This window comes from Amborella trichopoda, chromosome 3 (genome assembly GCF_054954075.1).
Source record: "Amborella trichopoda isolate Santa Cruz 75 chromosome 3, AtrichopodaSantaCruz75HAP2 v2.0, whole genome shotgun sequence".
In the NCBI taxonomy this organism is placed as follows: domain Eukaryota; kingdom Viridiplantae; phylum Streptophyta; class Magnoliopsida; order Amborellales; family Amborellaceae; genus Amborella; species Amborella trichopoda.
Window position 1 is genome coordinate 15,808,226 of NC_142338.1, and position 20,101 is coordinate 15,828,326.

General features: G+C 36.7%; 1 protein-coding gene across 12 annotated transcripts in view; it reads left to right on the forward strand.

The window, feature by feature from the left end:
* The first annotated feature begins 4,055 nt into the window (after positions 1 to 4,055).
* Positions 4,056 to 20,101, forward strand: part of LOC105420370 (2-phytyl-1,4-beta-naphthoquinone methyltransferase, chloroplastic-like) — a 29,683-nt gene continuing 13,637 nt past the window's right edge. For 2 of the 12 annotated variants that reach the window (XM_020665153.2, XM_088860214.1), the window contains exons 1-3: positions 4,600 to 4,808; positions 4,894 to 5,000; positions 13,159 to 13,220. In XM_020665153.2, the coding sequence (XP_020520812.1) occupies positions 4,732 to 4,808; positions 4,894 to 5,000; positions 13,159 to 13,220 (246 nt within the window). In that variant the 5' untranslated portion in view covers positions 4,600 to 4,731. Of the gene's footprint in view, positions 4,440 to 4,470; positions 4,809 to 4,893; positions 5,001 to 13,158; positions 13,221 to 20,101 lie in introns of those variants that run through there. The other 10 variants (XM_088860213.1, XM_020665152.2, XM_088860212.1 and 7 more) reach the window with 10 other exon arrangements.

The following is a 20,101-nucleotide window of genomic DNA, read 5'->3' on the forward strand; positions in this document are numbered from 1 at the left end:
CTGTAGGAGGGCTTGTGCGGAGGCGGCATAGCCTGTGGTTCTAGCTCAGGGTGAGGACGAGGGTAATAATATGTATACAAAAATAAAATGTATAATTTTCAGTTATCCTTTATTGTCATTGTATATTTGGGTAAGGATAATGTGGTCTGCACAAAATTTGTATTTGTATATAAACTTTTTTAGGGTTTCATTCCTTATTATTGAGAATTTGTCAATATTGTTTCTCTCTCTAGACTGTTCTTAAGCTCTGCATCTTCTCTAAATCTATCATGGTATTAGAGCGATGTTCTTCAACAAGGAGATCTGAGAGGCAATCATCTAATGGTAGAGTGGGAGTATGATGAAGGATTAATGTTCTCATGCTTTCAAACTTCAATCACAACCCCATAAGAAAGTGAAATAAACGAGACCAATTCTGTGCTTTAGTAATAACTTCAGTGGGTAGCTCTGTCTCCATCGAGTCCATCTCATTCCATATGGCTAAAAGAGTATTAAAATAATCTTGAATTAATGAGTCCCCTTGTTGTGTCTTCATGCTCTCCTATTCATGAGTATACAGACGAGCAGTGTTTGCTTGAGAATATATATTCTGTAAATAATCCCACATGGCTTTGGCACTAGATTGATACGTGAGGTTGCTCCCAATTTTGAGCTCATATGCAACAAAGTTTCCAATGAAACATATACAACATAATTGTAGGTCATATGCAACATATACAACAAAGTTTTATGAAACATATGCAACAAAGTTTCCAATGAAACAAAGTTTGCAATGAGAGGGTTGCAAATTATGAGCGAAAGTTTGCAATGAGAGGGTTGCATATAAGTGTAGGTCATATGCAACATATGCAACAAAGTTTCTAATGAGACACGGTTTGCAATGAGAGGGTTGCAATTATGAAACAAAGTTTGCAATGAGAGGGTTCAATTATGAAACAAAGTTTGCAATGAAAGGGTTGCAAATTATGAAACAAAGTTTGCAATGAGAGGGAAACAAATTATGAAACAAAGTTTGCAATGAGAGGGTTGCAAATTATGAAATAAAGTTTGCAATGAAAGGGTTGCAAATAATTGTAGATCATATGCAACATATGCAACAAAGTTTCCAATGAAACAAAGTTTGCAATGAGAGGGTTGCAAATTAGCAGTGAAAGGCTTATGCAACTGATACGCAGAAGGGTTTCAAATATGCAGATTTGCAACACAAATTTGTATCGAAAGAGTTGCAAATTTGTAACGAAAATTTTGCATATGAAAATTGGAGAGATCAATAAAATTTTCATATAAAAACGGAAGATGGAGATTAAGGTGTCTATAGAGAAAATAAAATTTATCTGATTATTGACCTTCATAAAAAAAGGAATCTGTGAGCCGCAACAGAGAAGGGATGATTGGATCTTTGACTCCACATCCTCTTTAGATCTCAGTCCATATGCAGATGTGAATTGGGCAGGCGATCTAGACACTTGTCTATCTACTACAAGATATTGTGTGTTTCTTGGGTCATCATTAATATCATGGAAGAACAAGAAACATGAAATTGTTTCTAAGTCAAGCACTGAAGTTGAGTATCGCGCTATGTCTTCCGTTGCTACTAAGATTGTTTGGGTTCATGCTCTTCACAATGAGTTTCGTATCTCTATTTCAAATCCCACACCTTTATATGCAGATAACCAAAGTGCGATTAAGATTGCATCTAATCCCGTTTTTCATGTGAGAACAAAATATATTAACGTAGATTGTCATTATATTCGTGATCGTTATCTTGATGATACATATCTCTCCCTTTTATTTCTTTTAATGCACAAACGGCTGATATTTTCACCAAATCTGTTGCTTGGAGTCGCCATGATTTTCTAGTAGACAAACTAATGCTTTACTCACGTCCGCATCAGCTTGAAGAGGGGTAATAATATGTATACAAAAATAAAATGTATAAGTTTCAGTTGTCTTTTATTGTCATTATATATTTATGTAGGGATATTGTTTCTCTCTCTAGATTGTTCTTGAGCTCGGCATCTTCTCTAAATCTATCAAAGGGAGACTCGAGCATTTTTAGTTCTTTATTTGTACCACCGGAGGATGGCCCTCTGGTCCCTTGGCAGAGTTCGATCCTTTGTACTTTTCTGGTGTACCTATTCGGCTCTCTATTTGTTTGCAGATCTGATGAATGGTTGGATGCAATAGAACTACATCCGGTAGGTGCAAGACTTACATTATCTTCGCCAGGTGGCTTGGGGATCGGCGTTCCTTGCGTACCTCCTTCATAACAAGCTTTTTTTTGTTCTTAAAAATAAACATGAATCCCATATGAAAGGACCAAAATTAAGTACAACGTTTTTTTTTTCTTCCTCCAAAAGTGTAATAGGATTCAATAACCCTCTTATATGCAAAAATGGGAACCCTAAAAGTTGGATCCCACTAGGATCACGTACTAGTCCAACTAAAAAACACTAGCCGAGTCTAATCTTAATATGATAAATAAAGTATAAAAAATACATATCCAAGAGTAAAAATATTTACATCTAATAGTAAAAATATTTACATGGTTCACTCCAAAAAGTGCTACATCTAGGGGAGTGAAATTAAATCCATTCTAGTGATGAGAGTTACATCAACATGGAGTTATCTCTCTATCTCTCGACAAAACCTAGTCGAACAACTCTTTTAGACCAGCTTTGCCGACCAACATCAACTACCAATCTTCCATCTCCATTCTACAGTTAAACCACCGTTTAAAAAAAGAACGTTGAGAGCAGTCAAGACTTTCTATCACTAAAAGGGTATACCAGCTAAAAGGATTGTTTCTTTACAAAAAGCAACCTCTCACCACCGCAATGCTTCGCTTCATAGAAAGGTCACTTTTATCTATATAAAAACCTTGCCTCTTAGTACAAGAGGTTATTGCCTCTCTTTAGAGGAAGCAACATTTCCCATCTAGCGACCCCAAATAGGGCGCATATATTCTTTCTTCTCTCCATCTTTATACATAACACTAGGAATCCACTCCAAATGGGAAACTTATCATAGATATCACATATATCTTAAAAATCAAGATATATAACCGAGAGCCTTGTTAAATCTCTATTTATGTGGGATGGTGATTTAGCGTATAACCATCTCTAACAAAGTGAATTATGGCCTTATATGATCGGCTCCTATATTCATGGGCGATAGTTTTTGGAGTCAGACTTGTCTGAGGTCCATTTGGTTGTCGTCCTTTTAGCAGTAGCAATAAAATTGTCTTAATTTGTGTTTGTGTTTGAGTGGGTGGTGTGCTAGCATGCACACCATTCATCACTGTACAACTGAGAGAATCTTGATTATTCTAAAAGGAAAACCATTCATCACTGTACAACTGAAAGAATCTTGATTATTTTAAAAGGAAAACTTTCTATGCTTCCCTTACAATATAAAGCTTATATACTTCCCTTTTATTCAACCGTCCATTCTGAATAGAGGGTTAAGATTGCCCCAATCACAATGTCGAACCTCTACACTTTTTTATTTTTAAATTTTTTATATAAAATATTTTGACACCAGATTTTGGGTGTCCAATCCTCTATTAAACTTGCAATTGTAAAATATATAATAAAAATATTCTCAATAAAATAAAATGACCAAAATACCCCCAAAAAATTCAAGGGGTATTTTGGTCATTATATATTGTTGAAAATTATTTTTAATATTTTTTATAGGTGCACCACAATGAGAAGATGATGCCTACCAAATTTTATACTCATACAATTTGCATAAAAAAATTTAAATTAAAATACTTTGAAACGTCAGATCTAATATCAAACGGTGAGTGCTCACTTGATCAAAATTGGACGGCTGGGGGAAGCATGGAAGATCTATGCTGTAGGGGAAATATAGAAACCTTTCCCTATTCTAAAACGGTGGTCAAAATGCCGAGTCTTCTCCTCTGAGTGTAAAATTTTAGAAAAGAATAAAGAAAAGAAAACCTATTTTACTAGTACCAATTAAAAAAATTAGATATTTTTGTGCTTGATTTGTGATTCTCTAAGGATTGCTTGTTTGTGCGTAAAACCAACTATAGATAATGACTGGGCATCGAACTGGGCCAACAAGTTGCTTGTTCATGGCCTTTCTTCACCTTGCTCCACCCATTTCCAGCGCTCATACTCCCGTTCTCTCTAAATTAAGACCTGTTTCCTGCCAATACTCGACTCCATCACAGAGACAACAGCTCTTGAATCGAATTGCTCCACTATATGATAATGTGCGCAACATAGTGTTTGGATTCTTTCTATTCTTTGGGGGAGAGATTGCCAATAACTTTGATTTGTAGAGGGAGATTGTCGATAACTTTGATTTCTAGTTCGATAAAGACGGTGTCATTGGTGTTAACAGTTGAACGACTTGATCAGTCTAGGGCAAATCCAAGTATGGAGGAGGATGACAGTCTCGTGGAGCTGGTATATGTACAAAGAAGTATCTGTTTTTTTAGGGGATCGTATATAACGACAATATTTAGGGGATAGGGGATCGTATATAACGACAATATAGGAATGAGACAAATAGTTACGATATGAAATTCGAAAGCTTGTGTGTGTAATAAAAAATCGAAATTTATTTTTTTTTGAAGTTTGAGCTCACCAAATTTCACATCCATCAATATTAATCGTGATAAATGGTCCATTATATACTTACTTTTACTTTTACTTTTACTTTTATTTTTATTTTTATTTTTATTTTTATTCTTTCTATATGTGCCGCGGAATTAGCGAGAAAGATGTGGGGACTTACAGTGAAGGTATGGAGTATAATGGCCAATCCCTGAAATGGTAAAAGGGTCTAATAATGATGATAATGTTTGATTTTAGGCTAGCTAAATTAAGGTTACAATTTTGATCTTTTTGTTGGTTACAGGGCGAAGGCTGGCGATTCTGTGCTCGATTTGTGCTGTGGAAGTGGACATCTCGCGTTTCTTTTGTCTGAGAAAGTTGGGTGCTCAGGAAAGGTTGTTTTCTTTTTTGGTATGAAATTAGCTACTTCTTTTGGTTTTGATTTTCTTCAAAGGTTAGTGGTAGAAAATTGAGATGTGATGGATTTTTATTTGGCTTGTGGGAGTTGATGAAATTGAGGGGAAGAGCATATAGGGGCTTGGTTTGTATTGACTTTAAATCTGGTTGAAATATATTAAAATTGGGGAAGTTTATTTCACAAATTTTAAGAAACTGTTGGATTTCTGCAGACTTATGAAATGCAGGCCTTTGGATTGGAGATGAACTATATGCCACATTTTTGTAATTTGTGTATAATGTACGACCCAAAATTCAAATTTTTGCTCCTTATCGAATTTTGATTGAAAGTACCGAACCCACAAAATTTCTGTGTGTTGTTTCAGTTAAGCAAGGTAGTGTTTGGAATGGAGTGTTTGGGAGATCAGATTAATACTTATTTTCCTTAAAACCATTCTTAGGAAATTGTGACTGTGACTTTCTAATGGAGTTAGGTTGCTTGTGATGCATCATGATTAGGCACGACCTCTTTTCAATTGACGGAGCAAGTAAAGGAACTTTCTTAGGGGGAAAATTAATTTGCCTGCTTATTTAAGTACAATACATGACCAGGGCGAGTATACTTACTATTGTTAGGGTGTTTGCATGTGGTTTAAAGGTGATCCCATAGTAAAGTTCTCTTATTTTCTTGGTATTTGTAAATTAATTCATGGTTTTATTTCTTTCACATAACTATTTTGATTCCAAACAATTGTTTTTGTGCTTAGCAAATGGTACTTCTTTTCTTGAATTACACACATACTAGAAAGTTTCAAAAGGATTCATACTTCTTAAAATTGTATGGATGATATGTGATGCAGCAATCATCTACAAATAATCATGATCTGAATGATTTCACTGCATGTTCACTACTCATTGGTGTGTGATAGACTGGGTCTAGAGGGTCATTTAGTGGGATGGTTGATGAATTTTTTTGTAAAATATACATTTGGAATAGAATATTTAACTGTTTAGGGTAATAAATAACTGTCAAGGTAGGGAGAAGAATAATACCTCAAATTGCAGAGTTTTAATTGTTGGCTCTATTTCTCTGGGTTTCATGCCATTCCCTTCAAGTTCTTTTTAGGTCATACCATTAATCACCTTGATTTGGTGCATCTTGCAAAGACTTAATCATCTAAAGATTTGTTTAGCAAGAATGAACTTTCATCAAAATTTTATTCATTTTATTATCTTTTTGTAAAGTTAAGATTGGAGATTTTTAAAAGCACACTTATTGGAAAAAGAGAGGATATTTCCTTTCAGGAAAACCTTGTTTGCATCATCTTTAGAATTGTAGGATGACTGACCCATCTCCTAGGTAGCATTGTGTGCCTTGCACAGTTTCCAAATAGTGAAAGTGGTAACAATTACCTCTTCACGAATATACTAGCTATAAACCTTGTTACTTGTCCTAGATTAGGTTACATAGAGCCATTTGTAGTATGCCAGCCAAACACTTTGTGCTACTCCATATTTCCGGATAAACCGATCAGTGGTCTCCTCAATATCATGGGAAGGGCTCATGAAATACAGAGAGGCATGATAAACTCTCTTCTTTTTGACATGGATTGCCCTCAATATCCTCTTCATGTCATACTCCTCAAGGTGATCTAGGAGATAGGCCTTGCCACGATGTCATCATTACTGGCAATCATCGGAACGGTGACCTATCTCATTACGGCAAATGCACGTGAATGATGCCCAACTGACTCCTCAACTCTTGAGAGTCCTTCGAGTCAAAAAAGACCCCCACTCATAAAACAATTAGAAGTGCTTTTAAGCTTCATTTTTACCTTTTGCACCATCTAGTGCATCTTCCAAATGTTCAAAACTGTGCATAATTAACTTCTTGATTTTCTTGTTTCTTCCCCTCAGATGTTTTGAAACGCAACTGATCACCAGACTCCTTGAAGTTGCTCGCTTCTTTTTTTTTTCCCCTTGAAGTTGCTCCTTCTCATCAACAATTAGAACTCCTTAGTACACTGCTTGAAACTCTAATCGTTTTGTCAAATGTAGGTCTGGAACGTTAACATTAATACTCATGGTTGCCCTTTCTAGGACTCTTTATAAGTTGCTCTTCAGAAGGTTGGTTTCATCCTACCTTCCCTTAGTTATGGAAGGATATGTTTCCTCCTCTGATACAAGAGATTCACTGAACTGCCTTCCACAGTTCATGTGTCGATTCTTTAACAATTCCAGCAAATTGATTGAATTCCTCAGTGGTTGGTCTATCTGTTATTGGCCTCGGCCTCGGCCTCCATATTCTCTTGCTGTCATCATTTGTTTCCTTGTGTAGCAGCACTAGGAGCCTGCTTTGATACCAAGGCAGGACAATAGACATTATAATGGGGAGAAATTTTTTTTTTTTTTTTTTTCTCGAAATCGATCAAAAGGGAATAGCATAGCAGCTTTGGATGGATCCTCTTGTTGAACTGATATCTAGGGACTTTAGAATTGCGCTACCTGGATACACCCAAATAAGTCCTATTTCTCATGTCAATATGATAACACGATTAACATTTCCTAGATATAGAGTCGGCATGTGTATGCGTGGTGTATGGGGGTATTTGGCATTATTAAAAATATCAAATCCTGGGATACATAGTGTCCTACCAATTTGGGGAACAAAATGATGCAATTCAGATTTGAGAACTTAAGAAAAGAAGAAGAGGGTATTAAAGGTAAATCTTCAATATCAAATAAAAAATATGGATATTTCCAAATTAGCATCCGACTCGTTTTGGACACACACATACACAAACCATAGTTGCAAGAACTGTGGGCTGAGGCCATTGTCCCTCCTTAGGAACTCAATCCTGCGGTTCCTCTAAGGGATCTTAGAGGGAGCTGGATTTAGAGAAACGAGGATATCCCGCTTCTACCTCCAACAACTATGACACAGACACACATACACGTATAGAGTCTCACTATTGCACGTCCATGAGCTGAAATGATCTTGGCCAAATGGATAGACACAAATCGATTTCGTTCTTTATTTTCATTTTTTCTATAAAATTAAACTCTTCAAGCAAAAATAAAAAAGTAATTTAAATAAAAAAATGGGAAAAATACTCCTAAAACATACAGGGGTATGTTGGTGACTTTTTCTAATTATTATTATATTTTTATTTTTATTGGATGTGCCTTATTTTGACATGTGGATACCCCAAATTTCAATTCAACAACATTTTAAATGAACATAGAAATAAAAAGACGAATACATCATGGCCATCTTAATCATCCAAATTCAATTTGAGCCATTGGATGTACAAGATGAGGTTTGCTAGTGAGTGTACCTCATCTTATTCTTGGGTCCAAATTTTGGACCCGCAAGTAGGGTCCGAATCCAAAATTGCATACCTGAACATTTTCGGGTACAGGTATGAGTATACCCAACCTAGTAGGTACTTGGACCCGCGAACTCTTTAAAAAGCTACCCTTCATTTTATAGCGAACTCCCGCACCTTACCTTTCTAAATATTTGGATGTGGGACTAAAATTTTTTTTAACCCACAAAGCAACCACAATTTGGCCCTTCTCAACACATGTTTCCAATGTCAATTTTCCTCATCTTGTATGTGGACCGATTGCAAATACAGAGGATTCAACTCAATGGTATGTAAATTTGTCCAGGAGTTTATACATACATACTATAAAGATAGGTAAGCCTGGGAACAAATCCACTACCTAGTGAGATAAAGATCCTGATGCAGGACAAGATTCCCCCTATTTTTTACTTTCCTATTAAATCTTAGCGATTTTAAGAATTTTGAAGTTTTTTATGAGTTTTTTTATTTTTATTTTTAGGATTTTAGGGGATGTTTGAAAATTTTGTTAATGTCCTTCTGGAATTATTTATGTTATCAAGGGTGAGGACTTCATTACAAGTTTGTTTTAATTAATCTTCTGTTTCAATTAGAATTGGGATCTCTTGGGGTCTAATGAAGTTCTTTTATTATAAATATGGGTTGTATCAAGTTTTTTCTTTTTTTTTTTTTTTCTCGAAGACTTGAAAATTATTTGTTTTGAGAGTTCTGGTTAAACCATTGGCTTGTGAGCTTCCACTGTTACTTTCAATCAAATGTTCGGTTCTTTGATGTCGTTCTGTAAATTCTTCATTGAATTAGATCGCCATGCTTATAGGATGAGGATGAACCATAGGTGATAAGCATGGAAGTTGTATTAGCTACCAATGTTTGAAGACGAAGAGCCCCATTCTACTAAGCTACAGGTTTGGACCTTACACACCCAAAATGCTGATGCTCAGCTCCTTATGTGAGGCCTCTAGTAGGAGCAAAATGTTTGCAAAAAACATTATATCATGTATCGAAATCACCTTGGCTAGAAAGATGTGCCCGCCAAAGTCTAAACTCTCTTTCCATTGGCTTTTTGTCTAAGTTAATTGCTGATCTCATTCTTGTTGGAATGGGGTATAAGCTCTGCCTACCAGCTACCCCTTGGAGTTTATGGGAAGGGCTATTATAGTAGGATCTTCCTGGGAGTCATACTGCATGATTATATGCAAGAGCACTAGGAATGTGGTTATAGCTTGGAGAATGGTTTGGGAAATTCACTTAACTGCAAGTGTACCTTGAAACTCACAACAATCTTGGATCCCTTAGATCTCATTGAGGAGATTGTGGTTGTGAAGCACAATTGGTTGCTTCCTCCAGCATTTACACCAGGAGGTGAGTAAAATCATCGATAACTTCACCAGGCGGGAGCAACCCTTACATCTTCATATATTACAGAGATATAGCCCCCTTTACACTCTGTGCTTGTTTCTTCTCAACCTAATCATTCTTCACCATTCTTGCCTCTCAACCTTTCTCTTCTTAATGTACAGGCTTCCAATTTTATGAACTTGTTTTAGGGTAACTATATGTGCAATTCCCTCATCAATGACATGGTTACTTATCGAAAAGAAAATATTATTTTTTAACTTCACAATTTTCTTTTACTTTTGGTTCATTTTACATTCTATGCATTTGCCCTAATTCCACCACGGCATTTTTTAAATTAAAATTTCCACAGTTGTGTCATTGATTCCATTCGTAAGGGTCCGTTTGATTTCGTTTCTAAATTGTAAGTTGGGCTTGTTTGCAAAATTCACATCTTAATTTTGGCCCTTTTCCTTTTGATTTCCAACAGCCTTGTCTTTTTTGTCAGATATCACTACCCAACAAATAAAGTTGATTTTCCATCCAAAATGAATGAAGTTTGCTTGATTTGAAAAAATTTGAATTGCAAAACACGAGAATGGGTTTCTTTTTCTTCCGTTACTACCTCCTTGTTCTTCCCTCCTCATCTCTCGTGCTCCTTCCTTTCCCGTGGCCCTCTAATCATATTTCCTGACCTTTCTCTCATGCTCGCATACCCTCTCTTTCTCTAACCTTCTCACGCCTCTCTATCATCCGTGTCTCTCACTTAATTAGCACCACCATCTCTTTCAATCCCTCTTACAAGAGAGAATGCAAAGAAGGGGAAAAGTAGAAGAGGGAAAGAGGAAGGAAAACGAGACAGAAAACCAAAGAAGAGGGTAATAAGGTTGGCTTTTATGGTTCTCTTCTGATACCCTCCCCTCTCTTTGTCCTCCCATCATAATATCCATAGAAAGTAATCTAGTCCCAATTTAAATGGACCCCTCTAAAGTAGGTCCTTTTATCCATCTTATATTTTCATTTGGAAATGATCAAAAGGCCATTAACGAAAAACGATCATGTTATAATAATTTGACAGTCTAATAGAAATGATCAAAACTTAGAAGACTATAAAAATGCTAAAACAACACTAAACAAATAGTAAGTAAGGCTAAACTTAAGGCATATGATAATCTATACAGTAAACTGAGAACAAGAAAAGGTGAAAAAGATGTCTTCAAATTAGCAACTATGAGAAAACAAAGTATAAGAATATCGACTATATTAAATGCATAAGAGTGAGGATCGATTGGTCATGGTGAAGGATGAAGAGATCAATGAAAGGTGGGGAATTTATTTTTAAAAATTATTAAATGACGAGCACAATGGGAACATAGCGATAGAAGGAACTCTTGGCATAAATGAAGACGAAGGTCATAGATACATTCGTAGGATTAGGATATCAGAAGTGAAAGAAGTTTTGAAAAGGATGAAGATAAAAAGGCTGTAGGACCTCATGGTATCCTGAAAGAAGTTGGAAGTACATGGGTGAGATTGGCTGACCAAGTTGTTCAACAAGGTGTTAGGACAAAGAAAATGGCAGATGAATAAAAAAAAAAATTGTACTGCCTATTTACAAGAACAAAGGAAACATAAAATTGTGCGAAGTATCGAGGGATCAAACTTATAAGCCACACTATGAAACTTTGAGAGAGAGTCATTGAGCAACAACTAAGGCATGAAACAAGTGTATCAGAAAACCAATTCGGTTTTATGCTAAGGAGGTCAACAACCGAGGTTATTTTCCTACTTAGGCAACTGATTGAAAAGTTTAGGGCAAAGGGAAAAAAGCTCCACAAGGTCTTTATTAATCTAGAGAAAGCCGGTGGGTGTTGGAAAAGAAATGAGTCTTTAGACACTACATCAGTTTGGTGAGAGATATGTATGATAGACAACTAACTAGTATATTGACAATTAGTCGAAAAACAAGTGAGTTTTCAATAACAATAGGTCTACATCAGTGGTCAGCATTGAGCCCATACCTCTTTGTCTTAGTTATGGACGACTAAACTAGGCACCTACAAGATGAGGTATTGTGGTGCATATTTTTCGCAAATGACATAGTTTTGATCGATGAGATCGGAAACAACATCAACGCAGAGTTAGAACTTTGGAGGGATGCAATTTAAAGGTTTTAAAATTAGCCCCACTATGACAGAGTATATGGAATGCAAGTTCAGTAATAATAGGAGTAAAGACAAGCAAGTAGTTAAGATTGACGACCATGAAATACCAAAAAACGAGCACACTTTTGGTACCTTGGGTCGATAGTTCAAGAAAATAGAGAGGTTGGGGAAGATGTCACTCATAGAAATAGAGTCGGTGTGCTAAGTGGATATCTTCAAAAGGAATTTTATGTGATCGCCGCATACCAATGAAGCTGAAGGGTAAGTTCTATAGGACAGTTGTGAGACTAGCTTTGCTCTATGGGGCAGAATATTGGGCGGTCAAAAGCAATATACCTACTATAGAATGAGTGTAGCAGAGATGAGGATGTTAAGAGGGATGAGTGACAAGACAAGAAGGGGTAGAATTCGAAATGCATATATTCGGAAAAATTTAGGTGTAGCACCAATAGGCGATAAGATGAGAGAGAGTAGACTTAGGTAGGCTAGCCATGTGTGGTATAGACCTAGTACAACACTTGTTAGAAAGTGTGAGTTAGTTCAAGTGGACGGCTCAAAAAGGGTAAGGGTGGGCCCAAAAAGACATAGTTGGAAGTACTGAGAATATATGGGGACTTATAGCCTCACTGAGAGTATGGCCCTTAATAGAGTAGAATGATGGACTAGGATTCGTGTTGTTGACCCCAATTAGTTGAAAAAGGCTTTGACGATGATGATATTTTCATTTGGAAAAAAACGAATTTATTAGTGATGATAAGTATAGGCTACTTGGAGTTTATACATGCAATCATTGTATTTATATGCATGTGCATGTGTGTGCATAATAAAAAAATTTGTTGAGAGAGAGAGAGAGAGAGAGAAAGAGAGACTATTGTTGAATTGTAATTTGGAAAATGACAATCAAACCGCCCATACAATTTGAACATTTCCCAATTGTAATTCAGGCAAACCAATCAAACACCCTATACAACAAATGTCATTTCCTCAAATTGTAATCGAAAAATGTCAATTAAAAATATTTTCAAATTTTGTTATCCAACATAGCCTAAATAAAATTAAAACCGCATGTATTTCACCAGTTAAAGAATAATAGAAGTACAAAACTACGTTGTCGTTTCCTTAAAGAATGAAAAATGATCTTGCCTGGAAAAAGGGACCTTATGTACTCATCATGAAAAAAAAAGTATCCTTGTTTTGTATGTCCATAAAAGAATTGGATGTGTTAGTTATTCTGTTGGAGTTCATGGTTTCTTGCACTGCTTTGTTTTGTTATAACTAAACTTGATTTTATTCATTGCTTTGCAGGTTCAAGGGTTTCTATTTTGGACATCAACAAAAGTGAACAACCATTTATTACATTATTTCAGGTTCAATAATTTAATTTTTAATCTTATGACTGCATTTTCATTTACGATGCTAATTACTTGTGCTTGTATCATACTTAAATATAGCATGCTATAAAATGTTGCAAATTGAAGAAAAACCAAAATGGAGATAAATTAAATGAGAAACAATAAAAACAGCCAAGATATACATGAACGATTAGCGTTGTAAATGACGAAACAGGTAAAGATGGAAGTCAACTAGAGTTTTTCTATGGGAAAATCTGGCCAATGTTGAAATAAAAAAAATAAAAGCTATTGCAAATAAAATATAGTGGATATGGGCATATGGACTCAATCTTGTTTTCATACTTTATGTTTTCTAGAAGGTTGTTCTAGTTGGCCTAAACGCAGACCTATCTAAACCGCTTTAAGGGTTTTGTTCTTTTCTTATTCTTCTTCTTCTTCTTCTCTATCTCTCGCTCCTTTTTTTTTTTTTTTTTGGGGGAGAAGACCCCCGAGGGGTTTGGGTGGGGCGCACTTTTGTCAAGCAAGTTGTTAGGTTATTGAGGAGGTACTCCCCTCTGGAGATTTCAATAAGTGCGCAGCATTTTAATAGTGGAGGATTCTTTTCTCGTTTGATCTTTAGTACATGTCGGAGTCTCAAGTTTCTCTAAAGAGAACTCTATGTGTTCATTAATCAATTTAAATATACAAGCTTGTCTTATATAGACAAATACATATGACAAGAATAAAATAAATCACAGGCACCTATATTATACTTAGACTTGTCATGAAATACATGATACTGCACCTACCTTTCCTATACATATTAATATAATATACACCTTCTATAATTAACCTTGTAGAGATATACACTTTCCTTAACATTCCCCTGCAAACTCAAGATCCTCTGAGAGAGAGTAATTGAAGTTTGGACAACAATTTTCAGAATTGAGCAGTTGGATCTTCAGGTGCACAAATTCATATTTCTTGATTAACAGGCACAATTGGATCTTAGAATCAGAGCTCCGAATGTTAAGACTACAATAGACCATTAGGTAGAATAGGACAGGCATGAGCAATGGCAGATCAGTGGGCCTTAGGAATAGAGAGGCTTGAGCAACAGTAGATCATTAAGCCTTAGAAACAGACGGTGAGAACATGCATGCTTGAGAAACGACAGATCAATAGACTTCAGCAATGGACAAAAACTTCAAATCTTCGTTAGAGACAAAAAAACAGTCGATACACCTGAAAGACGCAAATAACAGTTGAGAGATCCAACCCAACTTGGTGCAAATCCATGACCGATTTAGTAGCTCTCATATAAGAACAGTCAGGATCAAGCAATAGAGCAACAAACTCGATCATATAGAAACAAAATATGATCTTTCATTTTTCTATTCTTTTTTTTAATAACAGATAAAGAGAAAAAATATCAGTCCATCACAACTTGATGGATTGTTACTATCCCAGGTAGTGTGGTCTATCACCACCAAAAAATTGTAGACTCTTCTCACACTAAAACAAAAGTGCAAATAATTAAAAAATAATAATCAAAGAATGAGTTAGAAGTGTCCAATATCTCATGATGTTTGGAAAGCAAATGCTACTCACTCGCTCTCTACTCTCTCTAACTGCTCCTCCGCCATTAATTCTCTCCTACTGAATAACTCATAATCCATCTCTTCTTAATGCGTCAATTTCTCTTTCTTGTCATCCTTTCTCTAGAACGCTCTCAGATTTCATTTACCTGATCAATGCAATAGCTCACTCACTCTTCTCCCCCTCCCTCTCTTTCAATCAAATCAGAGACCCAGGGAAACTAAGGAGAGATAAAATAATAGACCCCAAGATAAGCAAACAATAGGGGAAAAACGACTCGAGGAAGAAGAAAACAATGAGAGAGAGGGTACTTTAGAGAGAGCTTCAGATCTGGCCATTTGTGGTTTTCTAGAGGCAGTTTTTAGAGGTAGATTTCAAAGATAAAGGGTTTCAGGTCGAGATTCAGATATTTCAAAGCGAATTTAAGATTGGATTTAGAGACAGTGGATTCAAAGCGGGTTTAGTGGCCATTTTTCAGAGGTGATTTTCAAATCTGGAGGAGGAGCGTCAAATCTAGGGGAAGGTTTGAAAGATTTCAGAGATTGGGCCAGTTCTAGAGTCAGTTTCAGATCTAGACAAGGAGCTTCAGATGTGGAGGAGAATGAAGAATATGCACCGACTAAGGTGGAGATCTTAGATGTGGTGGTTTTTGGGTGTTTAATTTTTTTTTTTTTTTTTTTTTTTTTTTTTTTTTTTTTATGATAAACAAAGACTGCGGGGTTTTTCAGATTTGGCAGTTTTAGAGGCATTTTTTTTTTATGATAAATGGCTCGTCTCACATGACCTTGTCTTGGATCTCAAGACTTTTATCTTTCCATCCGTGTGGGGACAGAGAACCCATTGTTGTCTCGTCCATGATATTAGGAGCTTTAGAGAAGTAGTAATAAGATATCAGTCATTTTGGGGTGGGTTTACTACTTAGATGCTTTCAAGTAGTTATCCGCTCTGCACTTGGCTACCCCGGGTTTACCATGGGCATGATAACTGGTACACCAGAGTTGTCCTTCATGGTTCTCTCGTACTAGGGAAAGGTCTTCCTAATGCTAAAAATTATTATCTTCTCTCAAATTCTTCACCACATCTGACAAATTTTTAGTTTGTTTTTTGTCCCTCTAATCAGTTTTTCAAAAAGCGCTAGGCGGGTCCTAGGCGGCCTGGGGGGTCCAAGCCTCCCAGCTCAGGCCGCCTAGTGCCTAGGCTGGCGCCTAGAACTTGGGCAGCCCAGTTGAATCCAAATAAGGATTCTGCAGTGCCGTTATGTTAGTATCAGTTATATGTATTGTAGTACATAATTCAAATTATATTACATATTAGCATTTTGCACACACTCCATAAACATAACCATAATCCATAGGTCGGTTCATACTCCATTTCCAATTAGAACTTTACAACTAACCAAATCATCAAACCAAGTTATCAAATAGTATCGTACCAATACTGCAGTACACCACCATGAGGAAGAAAACAAAATTGAATTATGAAACTATGAAAGTAATACTTGAATACTCAAAAGAATATTCAATAGTTTAATACACAATATTTCAATCAAAGTTCAAACTTCAAAGTTTAATAATTATTCAACAATCAACATTCATCATTCCGTCATCATTAGAAAATCTTGGGTCAGCTGCATTGGCATTTTATTCATTAGAGTCGACGGAGTCATCACCCTCCTCGACATATTGGTCGTCCTCGTCCTCCTTCGTCTCTTCTGAATCAACCTCTTCTTCCTCCTCTTCCTCCATCCTTGTTCTCTGTGCAGACGATTTAGTGGTCCAAGGAGGGTCAGCTGATGTCCCTGAAGCATCCATGACCACGTCCCATGTCAATCCTTCATGCCCCTCGACCTCATCATCAACTAACCACTCCATAGCATGGTCCATATTTTTTGATCTGATGGGGTCTCTCTTATCTCTCTTAGCAAACTTGTCCTTCAAGAATCGATTGTACTTGACATTGACTAGGTCATTGAGCCTCTTTGATTCAAGCATGTTCCTTTTCTTTGTATGAATCTAACAAAATCAAATGAAATTAATTATAATCTAATATCTATGGTTCATGTAGTATTAAAAAATTATACAAATTACCGTTACAGCCTGACCCCTTCAAAAGTACTCCAATTGCGCTCACAACCGGATAAAGGAGTGGGTAGGTTTAAGATCCGAATGACCAACTTTTGTAAATTTGGAGAACTAAACCCATGTTGGGTCCACCAATAGGCTGCAAAGATGTAGAATAAAATCATAATTAAATAATAGAATTACTTGATTACTTGAACTTGATGAACTTAAGAATATTATTAATACCTGGATCAATTTTGGCCGTTTGCCTCATCGCCATTGGACTTCCAAAAGACTTTAATGAGCACTTGTAATTTATCAGCTCTTCAGCACATATAATATCTTACATATCAGGATCAAGGACTAGCACTTCTACAAACTCATTAAATCCATTGATAATTGTGTCATTTGTTTGTCTATCCTTGTCAATATAAAAAATAGCTGGGTTCAAATAATAACCAGATGGTCGATGTAGCTGCCTATCCCACTTCTCATCAATAATCTCCCAAATAGGCTTGTAACGGGTTTCTTCATCATTGAAATTTAAGACTATCTCTCTTTTGTATTTCTCCATAACATCATATATGTAGCCTATAGAAAGCTTGTCACTATCAACCATGCGAAGGACTTTGACAAGAGGAAAAAATACCTTGAGAGCGCCCTTCACCCCTCTTCAAAAAGCCTTAGAAAGTATAATACCTCTCACCTTCTTCCCAACCTGATTCTTAGACCACTTGCATGCTCTCCACTCATCCGAGATAAACATTTGCCTCAACTGCACTCTCCTCGAATGTATGCTATCTAGGCATAAGTACCAGGTCGCAAATCTCGTGACCCCAGGCCTCACAATCTCTTTCTTTTTTGTAAACGTATGTATCATGCTGAGGGTGAGATGGTGGCTATAAATGAAATTTGTAACTAACTGCCAAGAGCCTCAAGCATGAGGTCTATACAATGTGCTGCACATGGTGTTCAAAAGATTTTAGGATAAGCTATGCGCAACAAATTAGATGCAACAACATTCGAAGCAGCATTGTCTGTCTCCCCAACCTCCTTGATTCCCTTCTCTATCACTTGAAATATGTAATGGGCGTCATGGATATGATCAGAGGCATCAATAGATCTCAAATAGACAGGCCCTGCAGGACAATTCACAAGCAAATTCATCTGACTTCTTCTCTTCCTATCACTCCAAGCATCAGTCATAATAGAAATCCCATACTAAGCCCATGCATCCTTCTTAAGTTCTACAGCTTCTTTCGTGGCACTCACTGCCTTTTTTAAAAAAGGCTCTAAAAGCTCATATGGGGTTGGTGGTTTTATCCCAGGGCTAAATTGGCCAATTGCCTCTATCGCAGCATAGAAGCTGTTTAAGTAAGCGGTATTGAAAGGAATGCCTGTCTCATAAAACCATGTAGCAAGATAATACGTAGTTGTATCTCTCTTCCTTCTTGATTCTATTTTCAATGGTAGTTTGCTTTTTTGTTCTCTCCTGTAACTTCAAGGTCAGGCCGAGGTAAAAAACTATCCATAGGGCGTCTAACCCGAGGCTTCTTAGTCCTAGAACCAGAAGCAATTACCACTCCCTTCCCCTTTCCCTTAATAAAGGATTGCTCAATCTATTGACATCTCTCCCTTTCCTCATCTCTATCATCATCATCAAAATTGACCTGAACCTCAAACCTAATCTCTGCTATAGAGGCAAATATCTCATAGTTTTTCATTTTCACCATGTTCAAAAAATTGTTTATTTCCTCTTTAACAACATCAGGAGTCTTTTTACATGCGGCAACATCCCCCCTGATATCGGCAAGATGTTTCTTGAACTGGTTTATGTCCCATTTTGTATCTTTTTCACAAAACTTGTATCTTATGCAATTTTTATCATTAGGATTTGGGTTATAGCCATATTTCCAACCAGGATTACCACTCTTATTACATCTTGACGAAGACATCTAAAAAATAATGCAAATTACTAAAGCGATAAAAAAAATCACTGACTTTGAGTTTGATTGTTCAATCTTGAAACTTCTACCTCAAAGATGCTTTTAAATACTCAAAATCTTCTTAAAAACCCCTAATAACTTTGCATAACATCAAAACATAAATCTAATATCAATGGGTGATGTCTTGATCAATTTTTGTTAACTTTGAGAAACTATTCGATCCTAAAAAATTCACCAAAAACTAGATTTTTGGGGGCTTTCTCTCTCTAAAATCGGCTCCAACAAGTTTTAGGGTTCAAATGAACCTAAAACACTAAATTTTGGCCTTAAAAAAAAAGAAATGATCAAAATTGCCCCTACCAAAATCAATTTCTCCCTCTTGGCAGGGCGCAGGCCTTGGGCGACCGCCCAGGGATCAACTGCCCAGATTGGCCGCCTCGGCTTGGGCAATGCGCCTAGGCTTTTCAGATTGTTTGGGCACTGGGCGGTCCGCTTTTTGAGTCATTGCCTCTAATATTTTTAGTAGTTTCAACTTTCACCATGTCCCAACCTAAAGAAGACATTGCATTATAGGATGGGATCAAGAAGGATCCCAACAAAAAGGACAATTAAATGTAACTACTATCACATACTGATTAATAGTGGGATACTTGGTAGGGATTAACGATGAGGCTGCTGCATGTCCTAATGTTCCCCAGAATATGAGGAAGTAGATGACAACTCTTCTTGACGCCAACAAGGGTCGGAAGGTAGCCAAACGATGGATGGATGAGGAAATCACTAGTCTATATACGCCATCCAGTAGGATGTAAGTAGATGAGCAATTCAACCTCAAATGGAGATTATATTGAGAGAAAACTTGGAGGAAATGCACCGTTGGGACAATGGCATGGGTTTTATATTGGGTTTGGCATGGGCACAAGTATGTACGCGGGCCCCAGTTTGGGTATGCATGGAAGCGTTGGGGCACCTGGTGGCTGTTCTAGTGCGACAGAGGGGTTGTCAGCGGCTACCTTGTCCCATGCATCATATGTAGAAGAAACTACTCCTGGCTTGTCTAGGAGTGCTAGTGTCATGAAGACCAATCGAGAAGCATGCAGTAGACTTGCTCAGCCTATGGCTCAAGTTGCACAAACCAATTCCTCTCCATGCTCAGGTGGCAACAGATGAACATCACAACCAATATATATAAGGAAAAATATCTCAATACACCCTGTTTTGAAAAATCATTTCTCAAGAGATTCAAGGTTTTAAAACTTTTCTGGTGGCATAGAGTTTTAATCTTTTGTATCTTCCAACCTCTTAGACCTAA